Genomic DNA, 13,046 nt, shown 5'->3' with positions numbered 1-13,046 from the left:
TTATGAAGCTGAAGGTGGTATCATATTTCCTATAAGATAAGAAGACTACATGTTTTTCACTTTTCTAAACTGTTCATTGCTAAGACATGAAATGGCCATACTGGAAAATAGCAATTTGGATAGTTTGTACTAAGGTTTGTGTCTTCTTCTCTCATACAAATTAACATGGTTTTTCCAGCCATAACAATAAAAGTTTACATAGTACCTGATGCCTTTGCTTACATAAGCTTCTCTAACTGGTCTGTGCTTTTTTTTTCCCCCCTATACTGGGGATTGAACCCAGGACCTCATGCATACTAGTACTCTACTACTGAGTCACGTCTCCAGTCCTTTTTAATTTATTTTGAGATAGGATCTTGCTAAATTGTCCAGGTTATCCTCAAACTTGTCATCCTCCTGCCTCAGGCTCCAGAGCAGCTGGGATTATAGGCCTGTATCACCATGGCTTCCTATTGCCCACCTTTCTTTAAATCCCTCTTACAATTCAAGGTTTAGCAAGTATATCAATTTATCTCAGGAAAACCATTTAATATCTTTGAATTTATTTTTTACTGTTTTTAAAAAAGTTTTAATTCTGGAAATTTTCGAACATATATACAGAGATAACAGCATAATGACTGACTATATGTCCATTGTACAGCTTCAATAATTAACTTATGACCAGTCTCATTTCATCAATACCTCTACTTCACGATCTACTGCTCACTGAATTATTTTGAGTCAAATCCCTGAATATTACTTTTCACAATTCTACAATAAGAAAGCTAGAGTGAATTATTTCCAGCATACCTGTGCTCCAAAATTGGACAGTAAATTCATCTTTGACCCTTTTCAGGCTCTGAATATTTGATTCATCAAGAATCTACTTCATATGTGCTACAATATCTTTCTTCAGGCTTTACTGATCTTCCTTTCTGAGTCAATAAATAAGTTTGTCCCCATAAATAAAAAGTGTAATTATACTTTTTACTCATGATTTTTGTGTACTAACTTCATTTCCCAGTTAGATCTTTAAGAATCATATATTTCAAAGTTCAGCTGTATACTAAACAAACACAAAGGTAATAATTACCACTGTTTATAATAATCATTAATTAACTGGTTTTAATCTAAATGGTTCAGATAGAATTAAAAGGCATATATTTTTGCATTAACAGTAGGTAGCATCATATTGACAATATTAATCATGCTAACCAATAAGGTGTTTGTATACTAGGTGAAATTCCTATTTTATTTCTATGAGTGCTATAAAATAGATGGCTAAGTAAAAAACAATGAGATTTTCTTCATTTTTAAAGAAAGACAATTCTAGACTAACAAAATATATCAAAGTTAATAGAATACATTAATATGATTTTATTTCATGGTACCAGGGATGGAACCCAGGGGTGCTTAACCACAGAGCCATATCCCCAACCCTTTTTTTTTTTTGTGGTGCTGGGGATTGAACCCAGGGCCTTGTGCTTGCAAGGCAAGCACTCTACCAACTGAGCTATCTCCTCAGCTCCCCAACCCTTCTTATTTTTTATTATGACATGGTCTCGCTAAGTTGCTGAGGCTGGCCTTATAACTTGCAATCCTCCTGCTTCAGTCTCTTGAGTTGCTGGGATTATAGGCAAGTGCAATCATGTCTAGCTCAATATGGTTTTACTGAACTGAATTTTAGTAAATTATTGTCTTGAAAATGAAAAAATTTTTCATTGAAATAGAAGTACAAATATTTATTAAAATGAAAAACTCAAGATACACTGTTGTGAATATATTATTATACAAAAATGTAGAATTGTTGTAAATGATTAATCTCTGTAATACTAGATTTGTCACACAGTTTCAACATGTACCTGTAGCCATTATAGTGTCATCTTTCCCTTGTGTGAAGATCACGATTCGTTGCCTCTTTGAGTTCGCCTTTGGCAGAGCTTGTGTCTTTCTGGCTATTTCTTTAATGTCTTTAGTCTATTAATAGAAAGAAGAAAAAATTACCGTAACCAAGAGAATAAAAACTTTATTAGTAGATGAAAAATTTTGCTTCTGATGGCACCTATCAGGAGACATTAAAAAAAATTAACCATATACAAAAGTAAACAGAAGAGTACAGTAACTTCTCAAGAATCCATCATCAATTTTCAAAAACTTTAAACTTCAGATGAAATTTATTTCATGTATATCTTCACCTACCTGCCCTTCATATTCTGAAGCAAACTTACCAAGCACTGTACAATTTTATCTATTTGTCTCTTAAGAGTAATGACTTAAATATAACCACAGAATTATAATATACTTCAAAAATTAACAATAATTCCTTACTCTTAGCAAATACCCAGGTTTCAAATTTCAAATTAAGAAGAGGGTTTTTTAAAAAAGTATAGAAATATGTAATTATTTTAGAAGCTTACAGAGCACAATTATGGTGACTTTGGGCATAATACACTTGTATAATGCCAAAATTTTTAAAGAATTGAATGAGAGAAAGAAATGTCAACCCTCTCTTACAAAGATTTAATTTTCTCTGAGAAAGTTAAAAATATTACTAATGAATTCTCAAAACCCTAATGCTATTTTTCACACCTTATAGGCCATGAATCTCAACATCATAAACATTCTGACTTGAAATCTAACTTCTGAATTAAAGGCAGAATCATAAAAATCTTATTTTCAACCATTTTAGATAATTTAAAAATCCACATCTACTTTTAGTGGACCTCCAAAACTGTCCACGGATTGTGTTGCTGGTAGTTTGCTCAATGCTGTGTAAACTTTCAAATACTTACAGAGAAAGAAACAAACCAGAGGGGAAATATAAGTGGTATAAATGAAGTATTCAGAGGAGAGAAAAAACAGGTTATAGGTGGGAGAAAAAGTAGGAAGCAGAGAAGCTATAATGGTTACAAATAACATCAGAAAGTATGACATTTTTAAAGGTGTGACAATCTGTGGTGAAATATTTGTTTGTTGTTTGCTCACTAAATATTTAAGACATTCCAGATAATATATGAAGCTGAGCTTCTAATACACCAGCAGAATGACCTCCAGAGGGCTGTTGCTTCTGAGAAGAAGTCACTTATGGCAGGACAGTGCTGGTGACCTTTCAAACATGCTGACTATTTTGCTTTCAGTAGCTTATTTTAGAATAGAACTATGCCTGAACTCTGATAAGATGGGAAAAAAAAAATCCCTACATTTTCGGAGACAGACTATTAGAAATGATTAGTAACAGTTGAAAGGAACAAAAATGCCATATAGTAACAATGTCTTCACTCTATTAAATAAGTGTACACATCTAATTAATGACTCACATAAATTCTATCAATCTCCTTAGCACAAATATATTTTACTATTATAGGATTTTTGCCTATGATTACATAAAGTTCTTATTTAAAGAAGATAAGAGGCAGATTCACTTCATCATCTTGGGAGCAGAGTCTTATGCATGTACTAGATATTTCTGATTTTGAGACAGGGTCTGTCTAATGTTGCCCAGGCTGGCCTTGAACTCCTGGGCTCAACAGATCTTCCTGTCTCAGCCTCCTGAGTAGCTAGGACTGCCCAGTATGTACCACTGCACCAGATTAGATTATTTTTTTTTGTTAAATGGAAGTCTTTCTTCGTGGTGGTATAAGGAATAAATTAAGAATGTAATTCCATGACTGTTTTCTGCCAACCCTGTAGGGAGACAGAGTTTGTTATGGGTCTTTGGTAACTTAATCAAAAAATTTTTCTTATATATTGAATTAAATATCTTAGAAATGTCAATTCAAGAATGAAATAACTTTCCAAATGCAAAACATGTATCTTTTCAGACTTATGTAAACTTCATTCTGTTTGTATCCAAATCTATAGTTCATGTACAATCCCTTTGTCACTTACTCTGCGATCACTGTCAGTAAGCATCTAATCTAAAATTCTCATTATGCCTTGAGGAGCCATGGTTTGCTCACAAGAGTTGATTCTCATCTAATAAAAAAACTTCTCAAAACTTAATTTTATTTTCCCAAAGCTACATATTTCTGGTTCTACAGTATCTCCCTCTTCTCCATCCTCCTTAGATTCTTTTTTTAAAATTTTTTTCCCTTTTTAAAATTTATTTATTTTGATGCATTGTATACAAATGGGGTACAAGTGTTGTTTCTCTGGTTGTACATGAAGTACAGTGTCACCATTTGTGTAATCATACATGTACATAGGGTCTCCTTAGGTTCTTCTTCACATTTAAGTTCACACATCTTCATAGAATAGTGAAATTACAAGGAATTTTAGACTATGACAGAACTAGACATTATTTACATGACTTTAAGTAGGTTAATAAGTCTCTAAGATTTTATTTGGCAACACAATTAAGAAAATATTCTATTATAAGATGTTGGGGTTAGTGGTCTAGCTCAGTGGTAAAGCATGGGCTCAGCATGCACATGGCCCTGGGTTCAATAAACACCAAATCTCCCCTTAATATACTTATTACGAAAGGAAAATAGTAATATTATAGTGGAGAAAAATGACAGACATCACCTTAACCTTACTTTTTTTTTTTTTTTGGTGGCGCTGGGGATTTGAACCCAGGGCTTTGTGCTTGCAAGGCAAGCACTCTACCAACTGAGTTATATTCCCAGCCCACCTTAACCTTATTAATGACAATGGGAAAGCAGTAACTTTACAGAGGACAAAACAGCAAACACTACCTTAACCCAGAGATCAAGGTTAATGTCACAAGCAGTAAGGTATTGTGACATTGTTTACCTCTCTGATTTGATACACTGAGAAGTGATCACCAGTGACAATAAAAGCACAATTTCACATTTATAAAATGCTTCAGTTTATAAAAGTTTTCCCAACCTATCACTAATATATTTGATGCTTATACAAACTGTAAGAGATAGATAGGGCTCCTCCTTAGCACAAATATATTTTACTACTATAGGATTTTTGCTTATGATTAAATATAGTTCTCATTTAATAAAGATAAAAGGCAAACAAGTCTGTGGTTTTGCTGCCAACAATGCATAATTTCAGATTAATCATGAGAAAACATCAGACAAATTGAACTGAGGGTCCAGGACTCATCCAAATGACTGCCCAGACTCATCAAAAGCATCAAGGTCATGAACAAGGAAAGAATGAGAATCGGTCACAGACTGGAAGAGACTAAGGAGACATGGGATCCTGGATTAGATTCTAGAACAGAAAAAGCAAGTACGAAAAAACTGGTGAAACTGGTAAAATCAGAATAAAGCCTGTAGTGTAGTTTTTGGCAATGTATTGATGCTAATTTTCTGGTTTTGGTCATTATACTTTCATTATATAAGAGGTTATCGTCTGGGAATGGTAGGTGAAAGATACATGGGAATTCTGATTATTTCTAAGGCCAAAGTTACTTTAACATAAAAGGTTAAAAATAGTTGCTGTGGGGCTGGGATTGTAGCTCAGCGGTAGAGCGCTAACCTTGCGTGGGTGAGGCACTGGGTTCGATCCTCAGTACCACATAAAAATAAAACAAAAATAAAAAAAATAAAGGTACTATGTCTAACTACAACTAAAAATATTAAAAAAATAGTTGCTGTGAGACTGAAATAGAATTAATGTAGTATTTAGTGAATGCCAGCAAGTAAATACATATTAATTTTGCTCTTCTCAAAGACTTTCATTTTACTATTCCTTAAAACTGTCAATCCTTTAGGTTGCTTCAAAAATCTCTAGAAAGGGGGATAGGGTTGTAGCTCAGTGGTAAAGCACTTGTGTTGCATGTGTGAGGAACTGGGTTCGATCCTCAGCACAACAAAAAAATAAGTAAAATAAGCATATCATGTCCATCTATAACTAAAAATATTCTTTAAAATCTCTATAAAGGGCCTTGAGAGTTTTGAATATTGAGAATTCAATTATAGTATCTAATAGGGGAGTGGAAGGATGAAACGGGGAGAAGGCGAAGCTCATACAATTGAGCTATGAGCCATTACAGAGCTCTGGAGTGGTCATTAAATCTTAACTTCTCCAGGCAGTAGTTACTGCAATTATCCCTATGTTATAAATGGAAAAATGAAGAGTCACATATATAGCTCTAAAGTATTCATTAAATCTTCACTACTCCAGGCAGCAGGTATTATTACTATCTTCCATGTTATAGATGAAGAAACTGAGTCTCAGTGGTTAAATAAATGTGCCGACGTCCAGTATATGTAGTAAAGCCAGGAGTATATCCCACAGCCTGACACCAGGAATCAGTACTACTTTTTGGTCTGTTTTTTTTTTTCCTTCCAGTACTGGGAGTTGAACCTAGGGGTGCTCTGCTACTAAGCTGCACTCCCAGACGCCTTTATTTTTTATTTTGTGACAGGGTCTTGCTAAGTTGCCCAGGCTGGCCTCGGACTTGTGATCCTTTTGCCTCAGTCTCCTGAGGAGCTAGGGTTATAGATGTGTGCCACTGTAACCAACTGGGATCATAGTAGTCTTAATCAGTGTTTCTGTGCTATCTCCAGATTATATTGCTTCATTGAATTCTGATAATGTGTTTTTTTGTTTTTATTATAACTAAAGAATGACAATCCTAAATCATTTTTCTGCTACATTCACAAAGCCATTCCTGATTGTGTATTTAAATTTTCTATTTTTCTTAATTATCCAGCCTTGCATTTTTACATCAATGAATTTTAGTTTTTGAGTTTCAAGACATTTTTCATTTTTCAAATCCATTTTGAAGTCTAGTATTCTTTCCCAATATGTTAGAGGATGAGAAAGAAAGCAGTGCTGAGCTTTGGTTCTGCTACCCATATGTATTAACTATGTGACTATGAACGAGTCATATACCCTATTTATCTGTTGCTATGACAATACATGCTCTATCTACATCTCAAGGTTTCTGTATTGAATGTATTAATGATACACTGGAGAAGGTTTTATATACTGAAGTATTTTATACATGTAAAATTGTACTTTTAACTGTGGCATATATACACAATGGAATATCACTCAGTCTTAAAGAAGAATGAAATTATGGCATTTGCCACTAAATGAATGGAACTGGGGAATATGCTAAGCAAAATAAGCCAATCCCAAAGAACCAAAGGCCAAATGTTTTCTCTGATATACGGGTGCTAATTCACAATGGGGGCAGAGGGGAATAGAGGTATGCTGGACTAGACAGGGGAGTGAAGGGAGGGGAGAGAGTATGAGAGTAGGAACGATAGTAGAATGAATTGGACATTATTACTCCATGTGCGTACATGACCAGTGTAACTGTACATCATGTACAATCAGAAGAATGAGAAGTTATATTCCATTTATTTATTTAAAATACTATTTAGTTGTAAATGGACACAATATCTTTATTTAATTTTATGTGGTGCTGAGGATCAAACCCAGTGCCTCATGGGTGCAAGGCAAGCACTTTACCATTGAGCTACAGCCCCAGCCCCTCCAATTATTTATGATGTGTCAAAATGCATTCTAATTGTCATGTATAACTAGTTAGAACAAAAAAATAATAAACATTTGTGCTTTTATTGTCACTGGTGCACCCCTTAAGTTTAGCACTATCTCCCAAATTAAAAGAATATATTCTCTACATTCCATTTTTAACAAGCTGTTGATAACGAAAGTTAGGCAGTTTTGTCATAATTTGCCTACTTTTGTAAAATTCCAGCTGTGGTGTTCTCACATATTGCCTCATGCTTCTCCTTCTTCCTCCCTCGCGCCAATCCAGCCACACTGGCCTTCTGTCATTTCCTGTATCATAGCACGCTATGCTCTTTCTTGTTTGGAGCCCTTTGTGCTCTTGCTTTCTGCTTGAAATTTGTTCCCCTGTTTAACTGTTTGGCTATTTGGTCTGTTATTGCTAGATATTCATATTTTTCAGATTTCTCGTTCTTAGAGAGTCATTCCAAGGCTGTCATATCTAAAGTAGGAACTCCTCCCATATTCTCTTTCACAACATACATTCTGGTGATTTCTACCCTGTCTTCAGGATTTACTGGGTATGTCAATCACATAGCCAGTATTCAGTAAATATTTGTAACAAATTTGTAATAAATTAAGAGAATTATAAGACCATCTTATCTCTTTTCCTTTAATTTGTTTTAAAATCATCCAATTTTGGGATCCAGGTATCTGTGAAAGTAGTAGTGCATTCTTATAGCCAAATGGGCCTGACTGTCTTTAACTTCAGAAACTGATTGTTCATGACAATCTCTGTAAAGAACACAGGAACCTTAGAATCACATTAGAGAACTTGCTGAGAATCAACACCTCCCAAATACTCTCTAGAGTTTCTATCCAGTGTTGATCAATGGGACTTTCTGAGATGATGAATACATTCTAATATGTTCTATACCTGCACTGTAATTTAGCTACAGAGGTTATAGACAACTTAAAATCTGCCTATATCAAATAAGGAACCAAATTAAAAAAAAAAAACTAAAAAAAATTTTCTTGGGGGATTAGGTCTTGCTATGTTGTTTAGACTGTCTCAAACTACTCAGATCAAGTGATTCCCCTACCTCAGCTTTCCAAGGAGCTGAGACTACAGGCTGGCACCATCATATCTGGCTTTAGATTTTAAAATTTGTTTAATTTTAATTAATCTTAATTTAAAACAACATGTGGTTAGTGGATGCTGTATTGGATAGCACAATTCTATACTTTTCTCTTTTGATGAAATTACATTATAGAGTCCTTGTTGGTCAGAGGAGGACAGCAAGCCTAGGATCCTCTGAATAGAATCAGAGGCAATGGAGGAATTAGGAAAAAGGAAAGATTGTTTTGTTTTCTCTATGAACAGAAATATTATATCTTAGAGATCTAAAATAAGAAAATTAAAACTTCTTGCTTGCAGTAACACTGAACACATGATCCAACAGTGCAGGCATAAATTCCCTTCATCTTTTGGCATGTACTCCGTTGCAAAGACAATGAAAATACAGAGTATATCTATATTGAGGTTTTGGAGGTATTTTCTTCTCTTGATTTAATTTAAATCAATTTCCAATAGTTTTTACAGGCTTCATAATGAAACGTGCTTTTAAGTCCCTTATTTTTATTTAGGTTCTAAAAATATAAACCTTTAATCTGTTCAGTTCAAGATAAGGTAGATTTAAAAACACATTGCAGTCTGAACTGATTTTCCAGAATAATAAAAAGCCTTATGAAACTTTTTACTTCAAGAATTGTCATTTTAAATTCTTAGCAGGTCTGTCATTTAAATCAGGTACTATGCAATTTTCCATCATATATATATATATATATATATATATATATATATATATATATCCTCTCTCTTCTGCTTTGTGCTCTGCCCAGCTCGTTTTTATCTCATTCTCCAGTGCCCTCCTAAGCTGCTGCTTCTCACTGAAAATTGCCCAATTCGTTTTAAAGATTAAAGATTTTTTTAAAAAATAAAGATTATCTAAAATTTGCAGAAAAGCTAAACAGAATATCATAAACAATGCCACTGAGGCTATTTCCTGATGAATAAACACTGGTTATTTTTAGAGGCATTTGGATTGGTCTGTCAGCAGACAGATCACTAGTGGCAACACTCATTGGCTTTGGGAACTGATTGGGATTTATAATAGAAAATGAGGGTAGGACATCAGTGCTGGTAGGAAGAAAAAAATGCTCACCTTTCCTTTCTCTTAATCTTTTCATTTCTTTTCTCATTCTTGTTCCAAATTTAGAAGCAATATTAAAGTTGGAAGAGATAAAATGCAGATTATTGCTAGTTTGTCACACTAGACTTGAGAGTATTAACACAATTCCAAAGACAGAAAACTGTTAAGATAAAATGATTTATTCTTGTTTTACTCCTTAAGAATACTATGTTCCAAACCTATGCTGTCATAAGTCTGTCTAATGAACTAAGTAATCTTTAATGACTTTATAAAATCACTGAATTTCTCTAGACAGAGTTCCACACATGATTATATTTTATTAACAATGCTTACTTGAGGTTAATCTAATTAGGACTCATGTATATTGTGCCATGCTTGTAATGATTTTGGGAACCTATAAAAGGACACATCAAGACACCATGTACTTTATCCAATCTAACATATCAATGTCAGCATCACTGACAGAGCAGTTTTGCTATGTCAGGAGGTAATAAGGTATGTGATTATAATCATCATCACTTTGCTTTTATGTTATAATCAATTATGGCAGATTTGTGACAAAAAAGAAATAATTCTGAAATCAGTAAATTAAGAAGTAATGGAAGCTGGGTGCGGTGGCAAACACCTGTAATATCCCAGTGTCTTGGGAGGTTGATGCAGGAGGTTCATGAATTCAAACCCAGCCTCAGCAACTTGGGGAAGCCCTGAGCAACTCAGTAAAACCCCGTCTCTAATAAAATATAAAAAAGGGCTGAGGGGCTGGGGAGATAGCTCAGTCGGTAGAGTGCTTGCCTTGCAAGCACAAAGCCCTGGGTTGGATCCCCAGCCCTGAAAAAAAAAAAAAAAAAGGCTGGGGATGTGGCTCAGTGGTTAAGTACCCTGGGTTCAATCCCCAGTACTACCAACAACAACAAAAAAGTAATGGAGGGCTGGGGAGATAGCTCAGCTGGTAGAGTGCTTGCCTCGCAAGCACAAGGCCCTGAGTTCGATCCCCAGTTCCGCAAAAAAAAAAAGTAATGGAAAGGTTAATAAGGTGCTGATTAGTAGAAAACAGAAACATGAGTTTGTTGTTAAGACTGAATATAAACCAGGAACATTCAGAACAAGAAGTTCATGAGGAAATCAAAGTATTATTTGTCAGATTTATTAAACATTTATTTTTTGGTGGTACTGGGGATTGAACCTAAGGGTACTCAACCACTGAGCTACATACCTGGCCCTTTTAATTTTTTTAGATAGGGTCTCACTAACTTGCCAAGGATGGCCTTGAGCTTGCAATCTCCCTGCCTTAGTCTATGAAGTCACTAAGATTACAGGTGTGCACTGCTCTGCTCAGCCCACTAAACTATTTTTTAAAAAATTATTAAGTAGATACTATTGGACTAAGACAATTTGTTATGCAGCATGTTATATTTCTAAATATCTGCAAAACTGGTTATTTCATAGAATCAAAATATACCTTTTACTTTAGCAGTAATTTATATGTTATATGAATTTATGTTCTATCTGTACTTTTTTATGGTATATAAATTTGTGTTTTATAAGCTTTGATCTGTGGAAAATTTTTATGCATCAAGAGAATATAAATTTTTAATATTAAAGCTTAACATCAGGGTTGGGGACATAGCTCAGTGGTAGAGTGCTTATCTAGCATGCATGAGGCTCTGGTTCAATCTTCAGTATTAAAAAAGAAAAAAAAAATCCCCAAACCTTTAACATCAGTAACATCATCAATTACTGAAAACATTTATCAAAACGTTTAGTTTTTAAACTCAATACTCCCCTGATTACATTTTGTCCTATATATCAATTGTCAGTTTGGAAATCACAAAGTGAAACTTCAGACTACAAAAACAAACCTTGGACATCCTTTTCTACATGACTCAACTCTATATTCACTAGAATACTGTAAACAAAACAAAACAAAATAAAAACCAAAAGAAACTACAGTTTTCAATAATTAAGTATTTTGAGGCTTTCCTACCCTAAAGTAGTTCTTTTGCAGAATCTCGAGAGAATATTTACACTACACCCTCTGTAAAGAGGAAGCTCTATTCTGGTTTTATCAAATCCTGACATGGGAAAATGCATGTGTATTACTTTGCTGCTTGATAATGAATCTGCCTTTAGTGCTTTTAAGTAAGAGTTCTTTCACAAGTTCATATACCTTTCTTTAAAGAGCTCAGGGTAAACTTACAAGTGTTATCTAATCAATGCTCACAGCTTCTCTAGACGGTAAACAATACTCAGTATGCAAAACAGAGTTCCTATTAAATTTTAAAAAGTTATTATCATACAATATTTCAACTTGCTACATAGAACATAGCATTCTATGTAGTTCTGGTTCAATAAATATCATAATCATAAATGATTCACCCTCAGTTAATTCTATCAATTAACCTGGGTTCATAGTGAAACCAGTGTTTTCCAACAATTAATTGGACGATGGATATTACACAGATAAAAATATGGTCTTGAGTGTTTTCTTAATTTTGCCAACAATAACCACATGGAGTTTTGAAATCTTGACAGTATAATGCTTCTTACAGGAAAACAGAACGAAGACCAGGAAATTAAAGTCAATTATCAATATTTTGTCTCAGAAAATTTATGTATATTTTATGTTATCTAAGATAAAGTGAAAGAAGAAAAAAGATTTAAACAGGAAGTTCATATGAGCAGGATTTAAATTAATCATCTCCTAACAACTGTTAAGTACAACCTTTTGGAAATTAATTTGCATAATGATTATCTACATGTGATAGGGTTGAAATTATTTAAGCGACATTATATTTCACTATTTAGTCTTGTTCCACCACTACTTTAGCAGTGAATCCTTATGAAATGTAATGCAGCTAATGAGGTAGCTTTTTAACTGAACAAACTGACAGGCCCCATATCTGCAGAGGCAGCTTGAAACTGTGCCCAACCTCTTGGCTTCCCAAGAGGCTTTTCAAAATTCAATAAATAACATCTGTAGGCGATGTTGGGTGCAGACCTAGCAGAGTGCGTCATAACACTGTGCTGGCAGAACAAAGAAACCATGACGACTGCCAAGTTTCCATGGCAACTGCTGCGAGGCTCTGAGAGTATAATAGCACATCAATCACTGTCCAAAAGAACTTCATTATCAGCTAGAAAAAACCTTTAGGATCTGTTTAGTGTGCAATTGTGGGTTAACTCACCTCAAAGCCTTGCTCTCTAGCAAAAGTGGCAGCTTCCTGGAAAAAAAAAAAAAGAACAGTTAATTATAAAGTGCTAGGTAATGAAGAAATAATCCATTCTGAAACTCATTCAGTCTTCCTTTTACACAATTATCTCAATATACCCACATAGTTCAATTTTTATTCTTATACCAAAAAAGATTTCTTTTTTCTCGTGGCATTAAAAAAAGAGGTAGCATAATGTCAACACACTTCACAAGTTGGAATAAAGAAGATGTAGTGCATG

The 13,046-nt window shown here is 34.2% G+C and overlaps 1 protein-coding gene across 3 annotated transcripts in view; it reads right to left on the bottom strand.

Annotated features, from left to right (window-relative positions):
- The window catches only part of Adk (adenosine kinase), a 474,524-nt gene that overhangs the window by 95,493 nt on the left and 365,985 nt on the right, over window positions 1-13,046 (bottom strand). For all 3 annotated transcript variants that reach the window (XM_047553902.1, XM_047553904.1, XM_047553903.1), the window contains exons 8-9: window positions 12,782-12,817; window positions 1,842-1,956 (exon numbers count right to left, since the gene is read on the bottom strand). In XM_047553902.1, coding sequence (XP_047409858.1) covers window positions 1,842-1,956; window positions 12,782-12,817 — 151 coding nt within the window. The remainder of the gene's footprint in view (window positions 1-1,841; window positions 1,957-12,781; window positions 12,818-13,046) is intronic.

This window comes from Sciurus carolinensis, chromosome 5 (genome assembly GCF_902686445.1).
Source record: "Sciurus carolinensis chromosome 5, mSciCar1.2, whole genome shotgun sequence".
In the NCBI taxonomy this organism is placed as follows: domain Eukaryota; kingdom Metazoa; phylum Chordata; class Mammalia; order Rodentia; family Sciuridae; genus Sciurus; species Sciurus carolinensis.
The sequence above is the reverse complement of the archived record's forward strand: the minus strand, read 5'-3'. Positions and strand labels throughout refer to the sequence as shown.